At 35.7% G+C, this 24,489-nt stretch overlaps 1 protein-coding gene across 6 annotated transcripts in view; it reads left to right on the plus strand.

The window, feature by feature from the left end:
• SLC35F5 (solute carrier family 35 member F5) overlaps positions 1-24,489 on the plus strand; it is a 178,590-nt gene that overhangs the window by 148,611 nt on the left and 5,490 nt on the right. For 5 of the 6 annotated variants that reach the window (XM_060107151.1, XM_060107152.1, XM_060107150.1 and 2 more), the window contains 8 exons: positions 1,293-1,374; positions 2,155-2,345; positions 7,496-7,577; positions 8,565-8,652; positions 10,816-10,880; positions 13,039-13,143; positions 16,326-16,485; positions 20,841-20,931. In XM_060107151.1, coding sequence (XP_059963134.1) covers positions 1,293-1,374; positions 2,155-2,345; positions 7,496-7,577; positions 8,565-8,652; positions 10,816-10,880; positions 13,039-13,143; positions 16,326-16,485; positions 20,841-20,931 — 864 coding nt within the window. Of the gene's footprint in view, positions 1-1,292; positions 1,375-2,154; positions 2,346-7,495; positions 7,578-8,564; positions 8,653-10,815; positions 10,881-13,038; positions 13,144-16,325; positions 16,486-20,840; positions 20,932-24,489 lie in introns of those variants that run through there. The other variant, XR_009533227.1, reaches the window with a different exon arrangement.

Here is a 24,489-nt window from a genome sequence, read left to right on the forward strand (position 1 = left end):
ATCAGTTGTCTCTATCAGTGTAGAAGACAGAGTTGAGATGGCAGCCTACTCTTCTACTATTTTTTTCTATTATCTGTAAGATGGACATGTCAAATTGTTCTAGGCCAAATGCTATGATGAAAAGTTCAATGCAACAATGAGACTCCATCTATTTCCAAATCCTGTTGTCTCTTCATTTACTGAATATTTTTTTTTTTTTTTTTCGGTATGCGGGCCTCTCACTGTTGTGGCCTCCCCCGTTGCGGAGCACAGGCTCCGGACTCGCAGGCTCCGGACGCCCAGGCTCAGCGGCCATGGCTCACGGGCCCAGCCGCTCCGCGGCATATGGGATCCTCCCAGACTGGGGCACGAACCCGTATCCCCTGCATCGGCAGGCGGACTCTCAACCACTTGCGCCACCAGGGAGGCCCTACTGAATATTTTTCATTGGCAGAGTCTGTATCAGGAGTTAAAGATAAATTGAAACAAAAAATATTTTATGATAATTTAAGAAACAGCCTTGTTTCTTAAATTATCAGAATTCTGCCTTAAATATAGATCATCTGAAGAACATTTACAAAAACAGTTGGGGGATTTAGAACCACTTAAAAATGTAGACAAACCTGGCTTTAATTCTGTTGTCTGCCACTAAGTTATTTTATATCACTGAGGACAGAGACTGTGTCTCTATTCGCTCTTTTTTTTTTTTTTTTCCGGCGGTACGCGGGCCTCTCACTGTTGTGGCCTCTCCCGTTGCGGAGCACAGGCTCCGGATGCGCAGGCTCAGCGGCCATGGCTCACGGGCCCAGCCGCCCTGCGGCATGTGGGATCTTCCCGGACCGGGACACGAACCCGTATCCTCTGCATCGGCAGGCGGACTCTCAACCACTGCGCCACCAGGGAAGCCCTCTATTCGCTCTTATATCCCTGGGACCTAGAACAGCACCTGATGTAGTAGGAGCTCAATATGTATATGTTAAAAGAATGAATGAAAAGGAATGGGAGATAATCTGTTAGCTGAGGGAGGTCTGTTTTTATGACATTTAAAAAATAAATATCATAATGTGCCAGTGCCGTGTGATTACATTTCTAAGCTTTAAATTGATTCTTTCTGTCATAGTACCTGGGTGGATCATTTGAGTTTCCTATATAAGTCTTGAAAATGCATTTTGGGAAAATTATGCTGTATAAACATGGTGGTGAACAGCCCTGTTCTGGGTGGTATCTGTGTCTGTATACCACCCACTTAAATTTAGCCATTATATCAGCTATTATACTTGTTTATATTTGTTTCTGTTTTTGCTGCATTCCAGAGTGAACCTCTGTATGTTCCTGTGAAATTTCATGATCTTCCAAGTGAAAAACCTGAGAACACAAACATTGATACTGAAAAATGTAAGCAAAACTTAGAATTTCATAACTTAGAAATGGGTGGAAATTTTAGCTTCATTCAAGCCATCCCAAAACTTAGTGGCTCTGTGGGTTGCCTGGGATCACCTGGCAGTTCTTCTGTTCCATGTGGTGTTGGCTTAGCCTGTAGTTGTTCAGTTGACTGGACGTTTTTATTAATTCAATGGAAATAACTTCCAAATACCAGAAATCTCTATGATGTTATTATGTATATATAGATATATTTATTAATGAACAGAATCCTCTTCAACCAGACCATCAAAGACCTTGATAGCAAATTACAGGAGTTTTGCTGGTTCTTTGAACATGGTAAAGAATGCCAGCCTCAATGTAACGCACAGTATTCATCCACGATATTCTCTTTCAAGGAAGGGAACTACAAAAGAATGTTCTGCATGCTTGACCAGGAAAATAATTCTCATAAATTGGGTATCTATGAGGTAAAATCCAAATAAACTTTTACTATAAATGCTAAAATAATAATCATACTATAATCCTGAACCAGGCAGTTGTTTGAAACTTTGTTGAATATTGGTCTCATTTTAAAACCTTCAAATTTTTTTATAGATGGAAACATTTTTCCCACCAACTCTTTTGAATGAGCAGAGCTGTCCCATGTAATAATTTAACTGTTTTTTTTGACTGTTCAAATATGATTATAGATGGATTAAATAATATGCATTTATAAGTAAATTAAAACTTGTGACATTTTTTGGATGTGAGGGGAAACGTTTAATGATTTTATACTTTACTTTTCCTTTCAAGCTCCCAAAAAGTCTCGAGTAAGGTTTAGTAATATCATGGAGATTCGACAGCTTCCATCAAGCCATGCATTGGAAGCTAAGTTATCTCGCATGTCATATCCTACCGTGAAAGAACAAGAATCCTTACTCAAAACTGTGGGGAAACTTACTGCAACTCAAGTAGCAAAAATTAGCTTTTTTTTTTGCTTTGTGGTAAGTCTTCTTTTTATTATATGTTTGGAATTTGACTTTTAAGACAGTAGACATACCAACAATATAGTATTAAAGTTTAAGACTATTAGGTTGCCTTAGTCGTGACTTTGAACTCTGTTATCTGCTATCATAGGGAAATTAGAGTATTAAAATTAATAAATACTAGGCATACGTAAAAGAATTCAATAAATACTATACACAACAACCACTCATGTATATTTAGAATTTGACATTGCCTCATGGTCAGAAAAATGAATAGAGTTATTTCACACTATGATATATACAAGCACTAGTAAATGTCCAGATAAGAGTTTTCATTGATTGCATTGATTTCTTCAAATAAGTCCTTTTGAGGTTTTATTTTAAATTCATATAAATGTGGTCAAATATTTTATAAATACTCATAGTAAACATTTTTTCATTGTTTATTATAATATTGTTTATGGCTTCTTAATTATTTTAATATAGAAACAAAAATATGCTTAATGTTTCAATAAAATATTCATATAGCAAATAAAATATTATTTTTGGCTAATCTGGGATTAGATAACTTGTCTGAGTTAGTAAACTCCGATTTACAATTTAAAAAATGAATTTCAGTGCTCTTTTCTATATGTATCATTGGAAGTAGACTATTCCAAGGTAGTTTAGTATGGGCCTTTAAGGTTTAAATTTATACTGAGCATTTTAAACCACTAGGTAATACAATGCTAATGTCAATATTATTAGCCTGATTATAAGATTTTTTTACTTTGCAGTTTTGCCTCTCATATTTACTGCATAGCCAATTTTTCACCATCCTCTAACTGAATAACCTCTGTTTTAGTGATACCTTGATTAATATATTCAGGAGTACAAATCAAAGAATCTTTGGGAGTTGTACTATGATAATTACATATGTAATAAAGTTGATTTAAAGGCTCATATATTTGGATTATTCTATTGTGATTTCAGTTTATTTAAGTACGGCAAGACAAAGATTTATTAATTATATCTCCTAATTTTTAAAGGAAACTTGAGGTGAAACACGATAAAAGGATCTATAAAGTAAAAGTTTAAAAAGGAAGGGTGGATAAGAGCCAGACTAAACAGATAATGTCTGTGTAGGGTGCAAACTGGCTGTGGAATGGGTTGATTATATCAGGAACTTACATTTAAAGAAAGAAAGAAAGCACACAATTCATCTGTAGACAAATGGGCAGAAAGGAAAAAAGGAAAACTTCCTGAGTTAACACAGTTTGTCATCTATTGATAAAATAAACTTTTCCTAACTCAAAACCGAGAGAATATATTTCATAGGTTCTTACGTAGAAAGGCACTATTCTGTATAGCAGATTTACAGGTAGATATGTACAGATAACAGCCTTTTAGAAAAATTGTAGTAAAATATACCTACCATAAAACTTACTGTTTTGACTATTTTTAAGTGTACAGTTCACTGGCATTAAATACATTCACACTGTTTTGCAACCATCACCACTGTCTATCAGCAGAACTTTTTTCATCTTGCAAAACTAAAACTATACCCATTAAATGACAACTTCTCTTTCCCACCTCCGTAGCCCTTGACAGCCACCATTCTACTTTCTGTCTCTCTGAATTTGACTGCTCTGTGCACCTCATATGAATGGAATTATACAGTATTTTTCCTTTGGTGACTGGCTTATTTCACTTAGCACAGTGTCTTCAAGGTTCATCTTTGTATCATGTGTCAGAATATTTTCCCTTTTTAAGGCTATGTAATATTCCACTGTATATATATACCACATTTTGTTTATCCATTCATCCATTGATGTACACTTATGTTGCTTCCACCTTTAATAGCCTTTTTTTGAAAAATCAACCTTAAGTAAGTTATAAGAGCAGGGAGCTGTGTTAATCTTAAGTAAAGACATTTCTGTAGAAAGTCAGAGTAATATAGTCCAGGTATATATCTTTTTAAAAACCTGACTTAATAGAGTAATAAGCTTGGATGAGCTCTAGAGCAACGCTGTTCAACAGAAATATAATGTGCAAATGCAGGTCACATAGGTATTTTAAAATTTTCTAGTAGCCACATTAAATAAAAGAGAAACAAGTTACTTTTAATACTATATATATATTTTTTTGATTAATTTATTTGGTTGTATTGGGGCTTCGTTGCTACGCGCAGGCTTTCTCTGGTTGTGGTGAGCAGGGGCTACTCTTCGTTGCAGTGCGGAGCTTCTCATTGCGGTGGCTTCTCCTGTTGCAGAGCACGGGCTCTAGGCATGTGGACTTCAGTAGTTGTGGCATGCAGGCTCAGTAGTTGTGTCTCGCGGGCTCTAGAGCGCAGACTCAGTAGTTGTGGCACACGGGTTAGTTGCTCCGCGGCATGTGGGATCTTCCCAGACCAGGCCTCGAACCCATGTTCCCTGCATTAGCAGGCAGATTCTTCACTACTGCGCCACCAGGGGAGTCCCTTAATACTATATTTTTATTTAACCCACTATATGTAAAACACTTCAAAATATTATCAATATAAAAATTATTGATGAGATAGTTTACATTCTTTGTACTAAAATCTTCTAAACATTTCAATTTTTAAGCATTTCTATTTCATTTCAATTTCTTTTTCTGTTTCATTTCAATTTCAGTTTTTATTTCAATTTCTAAACATTTCAATTCAAAGTAGCCACATTTCATTTGCTTAGTAGTCACATGTGGCTAGTGGCTAATGTATTGTACATTGTAGGTCAAAAGGAGTTAATGATTACTGTATTTGCCAGTCCTTTAATTCTTTTGTCTCATTAGGACTTATGGTGTTTTAATTTTTTCTGTAAGATGTAATTTAGGTCATACAGGCTTTTATGCTAATTTTAAAATGAATTATCACTCATGAAATAATGAAATACTATATAAATTATTTGTGACAGCTTAATTATTAGTAAGTGGTTGTCCTCAACTCTGGAATAATGAAAGGAAACATTGTAAAGATAATTTTTACCGGAGGGCAATTGAGATGGTCTTCTTTTGTGATGAGGCTGCCTTGGGTTTAAAAGCCAGAGAATGGAGTTTGGGGAGAGCTGGAGAATGGGAAGATCTTTCTGGAAAGAGTTCATAGCTAATGATGAGTAGTTATACTCTTTGAATTCCTGCAATCTAAGTTGTCTGTTTTTATTTCTTTATCTCACATTAGCAGAGACCAGTAAGATTGTTTGGAAAATGAGCACAGTATTTAAGTATTAAAGTGGTAAGGAAAGTGGGTCAAGAAAGCTAATTATCACCCCACAAGCATGGCCTGTTCTTGTAGAGAATCTCCAAAAGATAATTAAGGGCAGAATCTTCTGCTGCTTCTTCTTTTTTTTTTTTTTTTTGCGGTACGCGGGCCTCTCACTGTTGTGGCCTCTCCCGTTGCAGAGCACAGGCTCCGGACGCGCAGGCTCAGCGGCCATGGCTCACGGGCCCAGCTGCTCCGCAGCACGCGGGATCCTCCCGGACCGGGACACGAACCCGTGTCCCCTGCATCGGCAGGCGGACTCTCAACCACTGCGCCACCAGGGAAGCCCTCTGCTTCTTTGTTAGCACTTCAGCTGCAAGCAGATTGTGGCTTCTATTGTCATATATATTTGATATCGCCCATCTTACCAGTTGCTAACCTCATTTTCTTATTTAGATAGTCAAGTGCAGTTAGGAAGTCAGAGGACTACAGATGGAATCAGAGTCTGGCTTTAGCTTTGAGTACAGTGTATACTGAATGAAGACTTCTAGACTCTCAGCCATGTGCTGCCTTCTAGCAGTAAGATCTAGCTCTAAGATCACGTGTCTGTACTGCTGCTTTGAAATATAAATGCTAATAACTATACTCTCACTTAACTACAGGTTCTGAGAGATATCAAGAGATGTCCCTCCCTTAATAGAGACAAGTCATTCTCCAGTAGAATATGATTATCCAGTCAGTCTGTTTAAGTAACAGAAAACAGACAAGCAGTTAATTTACTTTGACCCAGCAATCTGCTTCTTAGTATATACTACATTAGGGGCACTCATGCACATATGCCCCAGGAGGCATATGCTAGAATATTCTTGGTAGCATTGTTTGAAATAGTCAAAAAAGTGTTCATCAACAGAAAAATGGATGAGTTGTGGTAAACTGTATTAGATTATCTGATAGCAGTAAAAACAAATGAACTTTGGATGCACACACACACACACGCACACGCACACACCAGGCTTCATCAAAAGAGGTCCTATTTCATGGGGCTTCCCTGGTGGCACAGTGGTTGAGAGTCCGCCTGCCGATGCAGGGGACATGGGTTCGTGCCCCGGTCCGGGAAGATCCCACATGCCGCGGAGCGGCTGGGCCCGTGAGCCATGGCCGCTGAGCCTACGCGTCCAGAGCCTGTGCTCCGCAACGGGAGAGGCCACAACAGTGAGAGGCCCGCGTACTGCAAAAAAAAAAAAAAGGAAAAAAAAAAAAGAGGTCCTATTTCTTATTCTCTAAATCAAAGTAGGCACAGGGTTGGGAATATAAGAATAACCTAGCCTAGACAAGCAAAAGGGAAAAAAGAAGAAAGAAAATCCTCATAGCTGGAAAACTTCCTTCATTATATTCAAAGTTATGAGAACTCTTTATATTATGTCTCAAAACTGAGAATCAGAGAAACAATCACAGTTAGCCAGTAAATTCACAATTTCTTGGACATTTTAAAATTTCCAAAGTGAATGTAACCTTTTGTCTATCGATCTGGCTAGTTCCATCCATCCCCTTAGGCATCACCTTGTTCAATCGATTTCTCATGTATATTCATCTGTACGTATTTTAATGTTTGAGAATTCTCCCCAACTTAAATTTGATTTAGATAAACCTAATAGAGTACTATCAGTGCTTGGATAAAGCAAATTTCAATGTTGATTGGATATTAAATTTACCCTAATTTTTAAAAAAGCCTGAACAGTGCTAATTTTTAACCAACTGTTGTTAATTTCTTAAGGGAAGTTGGATAGCAAAGATATTAGGTCTGATATAAATGTTTGTCTTCTTTTTGGGCCTGTGACTTTTCAGTACAAAGCAGATTTTAAAACATATGATAGCAGTATTTAGAGGGAGAAAAAAAGGAGGGGACTATAAATTATAATGATAAATATAAAAAGTCATTTATTAGGTTTCACTTTATTTTCTATTTCTTTAGTGGTTTTTGGCAAATTTGTCATATCAAGAAGCACTTTCAGACACAAAAGTTGCTATAGTTAATATTTTGTCCTCAACTTCTGGTAAGAAATTTGTCTTCAAAATCTGTATTATAACTCAAGACCTATTTCTGATATATATGTGTACATATACATATATTTTTATCTTGTTTTAAATTATTTCATTCTTTCTAATGTATATTGGTATAACTACTATTTAATCTTTAAATTTTGTGCCATAGCCTTGTGCTATTTATATTCCTTCCAATACTTTACAGTATTTTTTATACAACAATATATTAAAGTTTTATAGGCTGACTCTATATTGTAGCTGTCTTTCCTTTCACATATTCTTTCTAAAGATCTTTTTTTCAACCCTTTGGCTAAATGTAATTGCTTATTTCATAACTATAATTTGCCCTATGAAAGGTGTTTTATTTTTATTTATTTATTTATTTATTTATTTTTATTATTTTTTTTTTGCGGTATGCGGGCCTCTCACTGTTGTGGCCTCTCCCGTTGCGGAGCACAGGCTCCGGATGCGCAGGCCCAGCGGCCATGGCTCACGGGCCCAGCCGCTCCGCGGCATATGGGATCCTCCCAGACCGGGGCACGAACCCGTATCCCCTGCATTGGCAGGCGGACTCTTAACCACTGCGCCACCAGGGAGGCCCAGGTGTTTTATTTTTAAAATTGAATCACCTTCCAAATCTGGAAGATAAAAAAAGTATTTTTGAAGCTGTAAAAATAACTTTAGTTCACTATGATGAGGTCAGAATGTTACTCTGAATGCTCAGTTTAACTCTCTTATTAGTTTTAAAATAAATAGGACTGTACTTGATCTGTATTGTTGAAATAAACATGGTTTCATTTGGAGGCTGTTTTTATGTGTGATCTCTGAACATTTCAGCCTAGGTAACTGCAGTCTTATTCTTAGTCATTTAAAAATGACAAAAATTAGTTTAAAAGTTAGGTGTCTAATTAACTTATTTAAACAATCAAGTTGGTAATAAATAATTTTGACAGTATTTAAGCTAATGTATCTTTTTTTTTATCCTTTTCTCTCCATAGGACTTTTTACCTTAATCCTTGCTGCAATGTTTCCAAGTAACAGTGGAGATAGATTTACTCTTTCTAAACTATTAGCTGTAATTTTAAGGTAAGAATATAGTGGAATAGCTAGCTTATTCTGCTTAAAAATGCAACGTTTAAAGCATTTCTGGTAATGATAGACGATAGTTTATATTATAATATACTGTATAGGCAAAGACAGATGAGGATAAAAGGTTTTAAAGGGACATTATGCTACTCAGCTCTGCATCACATCCTTGGCTAGTTTTCAAAACCTTCCTGGGGAAGGTAACTGGAGGGAGGACCCTAGAGCAGCTTTGGTTCCCATTCATGCGACTGTGGACTGCCAAGTATTGTACTGACATTCACGTTTAACTGCATGTTAATCCTCATAAACTCCCAAGTTTCTGTTTCCGTTTCGTAAAACAAGTTCCCCTTTTTGTTTAGTTTTTAGTTTTCACTTCTCCCACTTCTAGAAATCTAAACTGCAGTCTTCTCTGATTGTCTCAGCCTCAATCTTCCAATTATTTCTGTATAAATTATCTGGCAATTTTGTATTACTGTTTGTAATACAATACATAAGTATCATTAATGACTAATTTAAATCTTTTACTTTATTTAACTTTGTATGCCTACGAGATTATAAACCCTTGAAGGTCAGAACCTTGTTTTCTACTTCTGGGTGTCATCAAAGGCCTAGCTTAAAGCTTTGCTCACAGTCAATACTCAAAAAAGACATGTTGGTTTGATGAAGCTGTTGTTTTTGTGAGAGAAAATCAGAAATCAGAGAAGGTAGCAGAATAATTTACCAGAAAGATTAGTGTTTCTGAACTATCAGAGCTGGGTTTGAATCAGAGCTCTGCTTTTTGCCCCTGGGCACTTGCCCTAAACTCTCTTGAGAGGATTTCCTAGATGACAAAATGATGATAGTATCATCTACTACTTTGCAGTCTTGTTTTAAAGTTTGGAGGGTTGTATATAGAAAGTGATTATCGTAGAGACTGGCACTTGGCAATCACGTAAGTGGTGTTTCTGTCTTTTAGATATAAGGGTAACTTGACCATGGTAGTTTCCATGGGCAATTTGGTTGAACCAACTAATTTACCATTTAGACTTTATGGACACTAAGAATTTATTCTTTTTGCATGATTGGCCCATGTTTTAGCCAAACATATTTTTGCATTAGGGAAATACAGTATATTTGTCATAGTGAAGTGATGAGGTTTATCCAACTTTGTTCAAAATTCATGCCTATTTCTAACTTTTCTTTTCATTGTCTTAATAAAAGTAGAAAGATACATAGAAATAGAAAGACAGTATAAGGCTGCATGAGGACAGGAACCACATCTCTCTTGTTCATTGCTTAACCTGAAGTTTAGCTCAATAAGCAGCAGTTGAATGAAGGAATAACCTCTTGATTTCTCTACATCCTTAATTTGGTCTTATTTGTACATTAAAATAATGGGATTAATTTAATTATTTAAATATTTAAGGATAGTTTTACCATAAATTTCGGTTTTACCAGTGAGAGTTAGTGCCATTGCTAGGTTTATATGGGTTTTTGTTTTGTTTTGTTTTGTTTTTTGCGGTACGCGGGCCTCTCTGTTGTGGCCTCTCCCATTGCGGAGCACAGGCTCCGGACGCACAGGCTCAGCAGCCATGGCTCACGGGCCCAGCCGCTCTGTGGCATGTGGGATCTTCCCAGACCGGGGCACGAACCCATGTCCCCTGCATTGGCAGGCGGATTCTCAACCACTGCGCCACCAGGGAAGCCCTATATGGGTTTTGATATTTGTACATTGCCAAAAAAGATTGGAAGAGGGATGACAAGTTGGTTAATTTTTTCCTAATTGAAAGGCAGAAGATAGCATAGCAGGTAAGAACACTGGACTCTGGAAGTAGACTGCCTGCGTTTCAATCCCAGCTGTGTGATTTTGGTCAAGTTACTTCATTTCTTTGTGCATTATGTATAATTTTCTCATGTGTAAAATGGGGGTGATAATAATAATAATACCTTCCTTATAAGGTAATATTGGGCATTTTATGTGGATTAAATGAGTTAATATAAGTACAGCACTTATACTATACTGATAATATTGTTAGATATTATTAATTAAATCATTAATTCTTTGATAGTTTTACCCAAAGTTGAGATTAATCTTTATTACTTGTAAATAATTTTGATCTTTGAGGTTAGTCTGTTGAAGGAATTTATTATTTTACTTGTCAGTAATGACTGTTATTCTCATAGCATCGGAGGTGTTGTGCTGGTAAACCTGTCAGGGTCTGAAAAATCTTCTGGAAGAGACCCAATTGGTAAGTATCTGATTCTGCATTCTTTCTGTTAGAGTATACAAGAAAAGTTCTGTGCGTGTCATCATGCATGTGCATGTCCACACACATGTGTGCATACACACACACAGGGTGAGCAGTAACAAGGCCTTTTTTTTTAACTTTTCCTTTGAAAATAATGTAAAAAAATTAAAAAATATTTCACAGAAGTCTCATATAGCCCTCCCCCAGATTCTCTTAACTATTTGCAATGTACATAACTACAGTACAGGTTTAAAAATCAGGAATTAACAGTGATTACAATAATTTTTATTTAGTCTGTAGATCCTTTTCAGATTTCACCATTTTTCCCACTAATGTTCTTTTCCTGGTCCAACATCATTTGTTGCATTTAGTTGTCATGTTTCCTTAGTTTTCTTTAATCTGGAACTATCCCTCAGTCTTTTTTTGTCTTTCATAACTTTAATATTTTTGGAGGATACTGTCCACTTGTTTCGTAGAATGTCCTTCAATCTGAGTTTGTCTGATATTTCCTTATGGTTAAATTTATGTTGTGCATTTTTGGCAAGAATACCATGGAAGTAATATTGTGTCCTGATAAGTACATCATATCAGAAGGCACATGATGTTGATTTGTCCCATTACTGGTGACATTAATTTTAAAGTGGTGTGTCAGGTTGCTCCAGTGTAGTTACTGATTTTTCCCTTTGTAAGTAATAATCATCTTGTAAGAGATACTGAGACTATACATACATCCTATCCATCATGCTTGTACCTACCTGCTAATTTTGTCATTCACTTCTGATTCTTGCCTGAAACAGTTACGACTACAGTAAACACTTTGTTTTTGATCCATTGTTTAGATTTAACAAAAGAAGGGTAATCAGACTCTAGCTTAACTGGTTTCCTTCTGGATACTTTATTTATTTATTTATTTATTTATTTATTTATTTACTTGGCTGCGCCGGGTATTAGTTGCAGCATGCAGGATCTTAGTTGCGGCATGCAGAATCTTTAGTTGTGGCATGTGGGATCTTTAGTTGCAGCATGCGGGATCTAGCTCCCTGACCAGGTATTGAACCTGGGCCCCCTGCACTGGGAGCGTGGAGTCTTAACTACTGGACCACCAGCGAAGTCCCTCCTTCTGGATACTTTCTTTAGACATTTAAAGTTTATTAAATACAACAGTGCTTTCTAAACTATTCCTGGTTACTGCCCAGGGAGCTGTGTCTTGAACTGCCTTACCTCTTTCTCACCCAGAGCAGATCTGTATGTGTAACACAATATATATATTTGTTGTGTGTGTGTGAGAGATTTTGTTGACAGGCTTTCCCTTTGCTTTTTAAAAATAGTTTAGTAGTAATAGTAATAATAAATAGATTTAATGAAACACTGGACTTTTGGATAATTGATTAAAGTATTGAATATGGTCACCTGGCAGATAGCACCTTATACAGCTGTTTTTAAAGGCTGACTTAAATGTTCTTGCGTGTGAGTTAATATATTAAAGAGAATCCATATTTATTCAGGTACTGTGAGCCCTACATTATGTTAGATATTTTAGAACATTAAAAAGTATGCATTATGTGTTTGCAGTTGTCAAGGAGTTTTTGATTTTAATCAATAATATATGATTAACAAAATGAAGCCCGTAGAGAATAAAATAACACTGTATTTAACTATAGTAAGTATTACATTATCTAAAATAGAAGACAAGGAGGATGGAAATTCAGTGGAGTAGAAGGAGGATGCTTGGTGGCAGTGGTGGGACTTTAACAGGGTCTTGAAAATGGTGGTAGAATGTATATTAAAAATTATACATAGCAGTGGGGAGAACAATATAAACAACAGCTTAGAGAGGGAAGGAAGCGTTAAGTTGGCTGTGTCAGGTGTCATAATTGCTTACGTAGGGGACAATATGAAGTATGCATTTCAAAATTAAATACCAAAACGTTGGTAATATAACATGTATAACATTGGTTAGATCATTGAGGTGAATGTTTTTGCATTTATTTGTTTATACTTTAACCTCCTTCCTGTATTCCTGGAGGCCATGGATAAGGTGGGTTATACTTTATCTTTTCATATTTGAATACTCATTTCTTGAAATAGGAGCTGACTGTGTCAAATTTTAAATGAGTTAATGAACAGATGCTTTAAATTATTATCTTGATTTTTACAGGTTCCATTTGGTCTCTTGTTGGAGCCATGCTCTATGCAGTCTATATTGTTATGATCAAGAGAAAAGTAGACAGAGAAGATAAGTTGGATATTCCAATGTTCTTTGGTAAGACTATGTTTAACTTGTGAGGCTGTTTACTCTGAATGATTTACTTAGGGTTTCGTTTTTGTTTTTTTTGGAGGGAATAGGGAAGGCTTCCCTCCCACTCCCCCATATGATTCTTTAAAACCATTAGATTTTAAAGATGATGACGTCCAGTCTCAATGTTTTTCTCTTACCTTGTTCTGCATAGTTGTGCACCTGTGAGGAAATGCTCATTCCCTCAGTGTGAGGTAAAGAAATTCCTTCTAACACCTTTTTCGAATTAATGTCTTCAGCCTGTGAATCAGATATTTTCCTCACTGATATGACAGGTTATGCTGTTATAAGCATGTGCGTGTATACCTGTTGTATTATACATTTTGCCTTTTTTGAATTGTTAGAAGTGTAATTGGGGAAACTGCCCCAAAATGATACGTATAATACTGTTTCAGTCTATGTACTTGTTTTTACTAAAGATTGTAGGTCTTTTGAAGGTTTTCCATTTGCACGTTATCTTTAAGACTCAGATTCTTTTATGACATAGATTTTCAAATTATCCAGTTATAGTTTCTGGCATCAATTCTTAATTTTGGTAAATGCCTAATATGATTTATAAATTCTCCTTTGCCTGAAATCAGCTCAGTAAAGAACTTGTGATATCTAGGATTGCAAAAGAAGAGCACATTGACAAGATATCTTCCAAAAGATATCTGAATATCAATAGATAAAGAAGCATGGTGATGAGAATTCAAAGTGCAGCTTACAGGGAACCAGGAGACATGGACTCTAGCTGTTATAACTTCATTTATCTCATTCTCATCTGAAAATGAGAAGATTGGACTAGGTTAGTAGCTGATTTACGGAGGATCCTGAGAAGGTTGGAAGGAGGTGGCGTTGCACGTGTGAGTCTGGTTCTCAGACTCCTTTGCTGCTTCTGCTGGAGCAATTCTGCTTTGTTGGTTTTTTAGCATTATAATTTAATTTGTAGAAATGATTTTTCTGCTAAGAATAGTTTGTATATCTTCACCTAAAGATTAACAAAAATTAAACCTTTGAAAAGCCGCTGGACTGGGTGATCACTCAAGTTCCTTTCAAGTAGAGACTTCAATAAGTATACTTTAAATACGAAGCTAATTTTAATGATGTCTTATTTCAAAGTCATAGAAAATTCCATCTGGAATGGATTAAAATGTTAATATTTTACAGTGTTCTTTTTTAGGATTGGCGGCTTTCAAGAAAAGTTGCCTATCTATCTACTCTTATTGGAGAGTAGTAACAGACATACAACTTGGTTGATTTTCTTCACATGTGCCATGATATGGAAAGCAATGTGAATTTGACATGGGCTTTAGAATAGATAGGGTTGGAGAAGTACTTAGTAGTTAGGGTTGGGATGTGGAGGGTTCTTTCGGCATTGGGATGTGATCAGGGCAGAGCAGGGAACAGTGAGTAGATCCACTGTGCTGGAGTGTTCGCTTTAGGGAAGAACAGAAGTGCGTGTGGCTGCCTTCTGGAGGGTCTAGAGAACCGGTGAAGGGATTTGGATCTTTTATCTCTAGATCCAAAAGTTGTTACTAAATGCGGGTTTTCATAGGTTTCATAGTTCAGGGAACAGAAAAGAGATTTGGTTCTTGATCATGCCAAATTTTGGTGTTTTAATTAGAACAACTTTTTAATACTATACAAGCCTTCTGTATGTGTGTTGTTTTGTTCCTTTTTATCACTAGGTGTCTTAAGTTGGGTTTCCTAGAAGCAGGGTATGAGACGGGGATTTGGTGCGGGAGATCCACTGAAGGGGTGCCCTGCAGGAAAGCCTGGCAAGGGCATGAGAGGGGCAGAGTAGAGGAGGGGAGAGAACCCCGCGACCTCTGGTACGGTCGGGGCGTGGCCCAGCTCATCGCAGGTCCCTGGGCAGGGAGCGCAGTGGGAGCAGGTAATGTGTCTAGGCACTCCTCAGAGCTGTCCTGGCCTAGAGCCATTAGGATTCGGCTGCACAGGGTGTGGAGTGGGGAGGGGTGGCATCTTGCTGGGAAAGGCAGACTTGGTCGCTGTCCGAGACAGTCCTTCAGAGAAGGCAGGTCCTGTGAATCTTCAGCAGCAGATGAGAGTAGGTGCTCCAGCCCTATTAAGATTTAACTAGGCATCCTAAATACTAGTTTATTATTTAGCAGCAAATATAAAATACATACCTACTGTAATTTAATTTTCTTTTAGGAAACCTCTATAGTTACCTCTGGATCTCATAGTGGGATTGTGGTGTTAAACTATATACAAAGTCCAATAAAAATTACTATAAAATTATAATATTTTTTCTTTACATTCACATGTTGTAGTCTTATATAAGCGTACGTTTCTATAATAATAATAACTAGCCTTTATTAACTATTTACTCCATGCCATATACTGTGCTGTATTTTATGTGTTTGTCTAATCTTCCTAGTAACCTAATTAAATATTGTTTTACACTTATAGATTGGAAAACTGAGGTTTACAAGAGATTGAGCATCTTGCCTAAAGTTTGCCTAAAGATTACAGTACTAGTGAATGGTAGAGCTGGGATTGGAACCCAGGGCAATCAGACTGCAGAGCACACACTTATCCACTAAATATTATAGCCTTCCTTTACACATAGCCCATGCTTAGTTCATACTTGAATAGCTATTGGTGTATGTATGTAATCTCACAGACTAGTTTATGAGCTCTTGGGAAGGAGGGAAGCAAAAATTTTATCTTTTTAGGGGACCCTCCTCCATTATTCCTAGCATAGCACGGCTGCTTTAAACATAAATATGATTCAAATCAGAGAGTAAAGCGTCTAGTTCCTCTTCATAATTTAGACTGAATACACACACACATACACGCACCAGTTATTCCTTTAAGTTCTAGGACACTATATTATTATAATCTAAGGTTAGCAACCCTTCTTTCTGAATTGTTCTAAGTGGTTTGTTCTGCAGTAGTTGCTCCATACAGTGGGATAGTTGAACCTTGAAGACTCAGTGATCACCAGTTGCTTGATAAAGTTTTTTCTTGTGTTGATCTCTCCCTAAGACTTACTTAAAAACAAAAGTAACGGAAATTTCAGTTAAGGAAACCTGTTGAAGCCCTTTGTGCAAAATCTAACGTTTTCCGATTGTAGAGTTATAAGTTTGGAAAATTGAAATAAATCACAGTTACTAACTTTTCTCTCTTTTATACATGTTTAGGTTTTGTAGGTCTCTTTAATCTGCTGCTCTTATGGCCAGGTTTCTTTTTACTTCATTATACTGGATTTGAGGACTTTGAGTTTCCCAATAAAGTAGTATTAATGTGCATTATCATTAATGGCCTTATTGGAACAGTGCTCTCAGAGTTCCTGTGGTTGTGGTATGTACTGTTTATTACCCTATGATTTATTAGTTATGAGTTTATTGACTTTTGGCTAGTTTAAGCATTTCTATTTCTTCTGTCTTTTGATGGCCCCTCCTGTGCACCTTCCCACCCCACACACTTACAGCTTAATACAGTAACCCCATTAGAGCAGGAACTGTGTTTTGTTTTTTAATTTCTGTGTACCCATTGCATAGAGTAGTGGCTTGCACATAGAAGGAGCTCATGAATTTTGCTGAATGAATAAATGAATATGAATGATCTGAATTTATAGAATGTTTTAGAAAGTAGCGTGTTATGCTAATTAAAGGCATCATTATCTAATGGACAGTCACACTTAGGAGATGTGTATCCCAGGTATGAATACATGAATTCTAAGTGAGAATCTGGGGACTTTGTTTATTCAGGAGACTTTGGAATGTCTGTTTGGTTGCTCATAGACTTTTTTGTTTTGTTTATTCTCAGGACTTTTCATATGAGTGAGGCAGATATATAAACCCTAAGCTCTGATTAACTTGAGATTTTAACATAGTTTGATATGTTGTAATATCAGCTATGTTGATATATGATAATAATCTTAAAATAGTTTGACAGCAGTATCATATATGGAGTTTAAGACAACTTCAAATAGAGAGCTTAATACTTAGTCCTGTTTCCATCTAATATGAACTTTAAAAGAAACACAAATTGTACTTACATTCCTAAATGTATTTTATTATATACCATTTAAGACTACTGACTAGTTTTCCCTTGCAAAAGACTGCAACAAAAATAGCCTTTTCCATCAAGTCTTCCTTAATGCTCTGCCTACATTTCTCTCCCTGCTCCAATTAAGGAAATATCTCTATTTTCTTGATATCCTCTGTACTCACTCCCTTTCGTGTAGTACTTAAAGATTTACTTTGTATTGTAGTAATTTATGTAATTAAATTCCTTTGCTGATCTAAAACTCTTTGGTATCAAAAATCTGCTCATTTTGTACAAATTATTTGAGGTGCTCATTTTTTTTTAACCAAAAAGAATTACATATTTTATTTTATATATTAATATGTACCATATGTCTCATTCTTTTGTCCTATCACTTCTTTTGTTCTATCATTTCTCTTGCCTCTTTCCACTCTTGGTTCTGGGCAGATGAAACTGTTTATTGGTAGTGTTTTGATTGAACTTAGTTGAACCATAAGGAATTGTTGATCTTAAACCATTTTTGATGGCAGTTTCATAGGGTTCAACCCAGTGAACCATATGCTTTAAACAATTATGCACTCACTGTATTTTAACAGAAGTTTGTATTCCCTACTTTTCTAAGTTTAGCTTAGATTAGAAAATTTCAAAGCAAGGAGTTTTTACATATTTGAAAGAAATAATTTAAAAAAATTTTTGTATATTAGATGAGAGAAAGGTTTAGTATGGTTCGTATTACATTGAGACTCATAATAAACATGGACTATACCACAAATTTACAAATATTAAAATACTCATTCTTTATCGAGAGAGTTATTTTTAATAAATATATACACTAGAGTTTTATTATGTCAGCAGATTTTAATGTAGGCTTTGGGGATGAATGAATATGAGTTGTGACATATGTAATCTCTCTATTATGTGAGCTTTCCTGAGTTTGCTCCCTTGGAAAATTTTACAGTTAAAGAAATAATAAATGACATGTTTTGAAATATTTTTATTCTTTTTGTATTTAACTTTTTTTAAATTAAGAGAGTAATATGTACAAATGGATTACAATGAAAAGGTTCTGCCCCAAATTTTCATTTCTTTTCCCCAGAGGCAACGAGTATTAACTTCTAAGCCTTCTGCAAAATTGTCTGTATATACAGAAGTGTGTTATCAGTCTCTTAATCCTCCCTCCTCCAATTTGTTTTATTTTTAACATGCAAACTATGGACATCATTCTATACACAAATTACTGTCTTGTAAATCTTTACATATCAGCCACTAGATTCATTTTTTTTAAAGCCTATGAAGTACTCTAATCTGTTATGCTCCAATCTGTTATGTAACATAATGCATAGAACATAATGTGTTTTACCAGTTCCTTCTTGAGAGACATTTTAGTTTGTAGTCTTCTGCTTTGTAAATAATATGGCATTGAACATCCTCATATATGTTTTTGCATATACATGTAAGTATTCTATAGGATAAATACTGAAAAGACTGAATCAAACGTGTAGACTTTAGATTTTGAGAGAATTGCAAAGTTATTCTCTACAGAAGGAACACAATTTATAATCCCAACTGTGTATATGAGTGTTTATTGTTGACTAAACTGGACACTCAAGGTCATATATTATGATCAGAGCTATGTTTATCCTTACCTGGGGTGGATTTTTCAGGACCTCAAAAAGGTTTATTTTTCAGATACACTTCTACGCTCAAGCATTTAAGCATACTTATGGTTACAACTCAAAAGCAGTAGGTTAGTCAGTAATGAAACAAACTTCATATCCCTTCAATTCTAGGTGTTGTTGGTAACTCAAAACAATTATAAGGAGCATATCTACGTACTTTATACCTTTCTAGATCATTAAAAATAGTTAAATCAGAAGTCATAATCTTTACATGTATGATGATTTCTTTCTAGGAAGGCAAGATTATTGTATGTTTAACTATAAATAGACAATAAACTTCAGCATATATAATCAGGTGCTGAGTAGTATACTAAAGATTTAAAAGTGCAATTGTGAATTTTTTGGAAATTAAAGATGTGTACTTGTCACTCATTGTTTATTGGAAAAAAAATTTTTTAAGTGCACTGTTAACTCCATATATTGTACTGCTAGTATAGATGTGAGATTATCCACCTAGTCCTCTGTCTTAGCATTTCCTGGAGCATGTTGAATGAATAATAGATCAAATGGGGAATTCCCTGGTGGTCTGGTGGTTAGGACTCTGAGCTTCCACTGCAGGGGGCACAGGTTCGATCCCTGGTTGGGGAACTAAGATCCTGCGTGCCACATGGCTTGGCCAAAAAATAAATAAGTAAATTAATTAATTAAAAAAAATAAATCAGATGTATTCAGCCATCATCTAGATTGGGAAAAGCTGGTATAAGTCAAAGAGGGTTTTTAATACTTCATCTCAGACTCAGTATGATTCTACTTTGCATTATAAATCTCTAAGAACATATACTGCATTAAAAAAAAACAAAAAACAAGAGAATTCCCTGGTGGTCCAGTGGTTAGGACTCAGCGCTTTCACTGCGGGGGGCCCCGGTTTGATTCCTGGTCCTGGAACTAAGATCCTGCCTGCAAGCCTTGCAGTGTGGCCAATAAATTAATTAATTAATTTAAAAAATTTTTAATTAAAAAAATGATATTTGATCCCTGAACCCTCTTTTCACAGATCAGCTCATGAATAGTGGACTAGCACTTGAGTTTTCTTTACCACATCAATAAGAACTAATTGTCCAGCCTCTGGTGAATACTTCAAGTGACACTTTATCAAGAGATAGCCTCTTTTATTGTAGGACAGCATTGTTAATCCTAACATATACTGAGCTAGAATTTACTTGCCTATGATTTCCATGGGTCTGTAGTCCTAATTATATACATTATGGTTTTATCTTGGCCTATGATTCATTTTCTTCTTGTATACCCAAATATCTATTCAATATAATGCTTTCCTTCATTTTTTTCCTTCAACTATATAAAATTATATGCAGTTGGTATGTCAAAATTTGATACCAACATTGATAGTTCAAGGTGAAAATAAAATGAAGAGCTTAGGTTTTGGTTAGGACAATTGCTAGAAAAATGAAAAACAACAAGGAAATATCCCTGAAAAATACTCAAGTTCTTTTTTTCCGATATTAAGCCAAATCAAAAGAGCAGCCCACATCTAAAGACTACTTTAGTTTTTAACGAGGGTGAGATTTTTTTGCTTTAATGACAGACCCACCTGTTGGCTTATCACCTTGTTAAAGTCTGTGTTATGAGGTATTGTCCTGAAATTTTAATATAGCTGTTTCCTTTGTTAGCTAAGTATCATTATCACAAAACTATAAGAACTCTTTTGACAGTTTTATTAAAAATGTTAATAAAATATAAGCTATACATCAAAAGTTGAATAACATCTGTAAGCAGATCTAGAAAATAACATAAAATCTTTTGAAATTTGTATACTTATATATTGGATTTTTAATATTTGAAGATAAACTGTAGGAATGATCTTAGTAACTTTATTTTTTATTATGTCTTAGTCCATCCTGAGCTTTTATTTTTGCTCCTGATCTCTCTTGCCTATATTGTAAGGTAGATAGTTTTTGATCATTGTTTTTCTTTGGTTCTTTTACTTTTTTGATATGGAAATGTATATTTTCTTTTTTTTCTTTTTAGGGGCTGCTTTCTTACCTCATCACTGATAGGCACACTTGCACTAAGCCTTACAATACCTCTGTCCATAATAGCTGACATGTGTATGCAAAAGGTAAGGCAAACTATTTTTTAGATATTTTAAGTGTATTATTAAAACAGAGCTAATGGGGCCTCCCTGGTGGCGCAAGTGGTTGGGAGTCCGCCTGCCGATGCAGGGGATACGGGTTCGTGCCCCGGTCTGGGAGGATCCCATATGCCGCGGAGCGGCTGGGCCCGTGAGCCATGGCCGCTGAGCCTGCGCGTCCGGAGCCTGCGCGTCCGGAGCCTGTGCTCCGCAACGGGGGAGGCCACAGCAGTGAGAGGCCCGCATACCGCAAAAAAAAAAAAAAAAAAAAACAGAGCTAATGAAAGGTAAGGAATGTGACTAAATTATAAAGATGACCATGAATAATACTTGATGCCTTCTCTTCCAAGCTGTTTTATTACAAAGAGATATAAAAAGTACCAAAGAAATGGGTAATGTGTTGCATTTTTTAGCCTTTCAATATTTTTCCTTAATTTCTAAATTAAAGGCAGTGTCTTTATATATAGTTCTCCAGTTTTGGAGCTGATTATGTTCCAAATGTTCTTTGGTGAGTCGGTGGTATGGAATAGGGGATATAGTTTAATCATACAAAGAGTAGTGTTTTGATTTCTAAGATAGACTCCAGAGGTTTCTTAACACTATGTTAATACTCCCATAAATGTGAGTGGCACAGGAATAACGTCATTTCTCTGTGATTGCTCATTTCTGTCTGGACTCACCAGGGCGGGTGCTCCTTCCCTCGTCTGTGAAGTCCTGGTCTGAATGTGAGGGTTCTTTTGATAAACGCTAGCCATGATAACATTGCAGAAAAGAGAACTGGGGTGGAGGGTCCCTCCCAGCAGCCCAAAGGGAGAAGTTTCTTTAGTGCTTCTAGGGGTACTAGGGAGACAAAGATGTGCCACTGACTCACACTAAAAGATGTGTAGCCTTTTATCACTCAGTTCAATATTTGTAAGCTTTTAATGCCAATATTAAGTAACAAAATGATGTGTGTGTGTGTGGTTTGGTTTAATATAATTTGAAGAAGAAATACTTGAAAGCCCAAAGGCTTATAATATGTAGAAGTTAAAATCAGATTTTTATTTTTCTTTAGATCTTCATGCAGTTTTTAGGATAAAGGCAAAAGGCAAAATACTCTCAGTGATATGTATCCTCTTTATTTAAAAAAAACAATTCTGTGGTATTTAATTTTGTTTTATGGTTCAATAAATTCTAATTTATCTGTCATGGTTAAGAATGGAAATCTTGGGGCCTCCCTGGTGGCGCAGTGGTTAAGAGTCCGCCTGCCGATGCAGGGGATACGGGTTCGTGCCCCAGTCTGGGAGGATCCCATATGCCGCGGAGCGGCTGGGCCCGTGAGCCATGGCCGCTGGGCCTGCGCGTCCGGAGCCTGTGCTCCGCAACAGGAGAGGCCACAGCAGTGAGAGGCCCGCATACCGCAAAAAAAAAAAAAAAAAAAAAAAGAAAAAAGAAAAAAAAAAAAAAAGAATGGAAATCTTTGTAATTGAGAATTACTTATCTTACATATACCATGCATTTTCAAGAAATGTGAATATTATAAAATATACGTAACACTAAAATCATATATCATTAAATCCTTTTATAGATTTAAATAATATCCAGGTCTTTCCACATCTCAGGGTCATAATCTTGAATATCAGTCAAAATTATTCTAGTGAAACTAGGGAAGTGCTGCTTATTAGAGGATTTTGGTAGATTGCTGTGTAAATGAACTTTACCATACTGATATTTTGAAAGCATCGGCTTTTTTGCAGATTTGATAAATAAAAATTGAAGGTTAATTTTACTTTTGAATTTTTTAAAAAGAACTGTAACAGCGGATTTAATTTTATTAAATGATTATGTCATTTGTTCAAATATTTTAAGATGAAGGCAAAACACAAGGGGAAAATGTATGTATATATAATAGATTAGAAAAACATACCAACAGTCATTTCTTGATTGTCTTTGCATCAAGATTAGGGAATCAGTTAAATGAGTAGGCTGGGCCTTTGGTGGGAATTGAGGGCAGGAAGATACCTTCTGGTAAAAGTAGCAGGGTATGCCCAGACCTGTAATAGAAACATGGTAGGAGAAACCTACTTTCCTGGGTTTTTTTTTATTCTAATATCCAAGCATATTTATATATAGTTTCTGAAATTTTAGCACTTATCAACTTTATTTATTGAGCTTAAAATATATATATATTTTTAACCTATTGGTATTTGGTATAATAGGAAGCATCCCTGATTGTTTTCAGGTTTATATTCAGATATATTCAGGAGTTAGACTCTTTTTGTTTACTTAGGCAATTTTCATTGTTAATAAATGTCTTCATTTTAAAAAAGTGTCTTCATAGCTTGTTGGAAATCAAATTAAAAGGTTTTTTTATTATTATTCGGCAACATATAAATAACTGCATTGTTAAAAGTGAACTTTGCCTTTAAAAGTCATCTAGAGTTTTACTTACCTTTATAAAGTTTGCTTTTTTCAGTTCTAAAATAGGGTTTTTAGTTGAATATTCATGAAATCATTCTATCAACTATATCTGCATTTTTAACTCTCATTAGTCATAAGTTCTTTATACTTTTTCCTTTCTTGGGTCATTTATGTTCATCATGGTCTTTCTAGATTATTACATATTCTGGCAAATATTCCAAGAATATGTTATACCAATACTTTGATAACAGTGTGAAGGCTTTTTAGTACTTACTGCTGGCTGTTCTTATCCTGACTCAGCCTGTGTGTGTGTGCCATACGAGCAGAACGTGCATGTTAAAAGTTGTCAGTGTTTTTTCTTGTGTTACGCATGATGAGTCCCTCATAAAACAACCATTATTCTCACAAAACCCCTTTACTCTGACTAATGGGTGGTATGAAATGGAATAGTATATGTTTTCCACCAGAGGGAGTCTTGCCTTTGATTCTCAGCCTCATTTTTTTAATGCTTAGAGAGGGCAAGCAGTTTTTCTTCCCTATTTTAAAGATAGGAGTTACTGTTTTTGTCATTATTTTGAAAGCAAACCACCAGTGTGTTGCAGCTGAGTCTCAATAGTTAATCAGTGCAGGCTCTTTTTAGCAATTGTTTTTGATCCTTAGTTGAATCTAGATGGTAAAGGAAAGAATGATTTTTTTTTTTTTTTGGTAACTTTATGGCATCTCATTTTTAATTTTCTTGACCACCCTGATAAAATGATGGATTGGAGGGTCAGGCTTGGCAATCTGAGGGCTTCTCACGGCCAAAAGTATTTCTCTTTGTAATCTTTATTGTACTTAGTCATGATTTCCTTTTGAAAATTTCTGTTTCATTTGTTACTAGATAATCAAGCTATATTTCATCAATAAAATGTTTGCAAAAGTTTTACTTGAGTTTCATCTGTTTTTAGTACTGTCTTAAGAACCATAACATAACACAACATATCATAGCAATAGCATAACCTAGTTTTTCAAAAATGGGAGTTTTTAAAAATGACTTCAGGAACTAAAGGGGAAGAATCAACTTGAGAACAGGCAGTAATCAGTAAAGAAAAAATGGGCAATGTGATGTGTAAGGCAAATGCTTAAAATTTCATAATTCTGTTTCTG

The sequence above is a fragment of the Mesoplodon densirostris genome, chromosome 8 (genome assembly GCF_025265405.1).
Source record: "Mesoplodon densirostris isolate mMesDen1 chromosome 8, mMesDen1 primary haplotype, whole genome shotgun sequence".
NCBI lineage: Eukaryota > Metazoa > Chordata > Mammalia > Artiodactyla > Ziphiidae > Mesoplodon > Mesoplodon densirostris.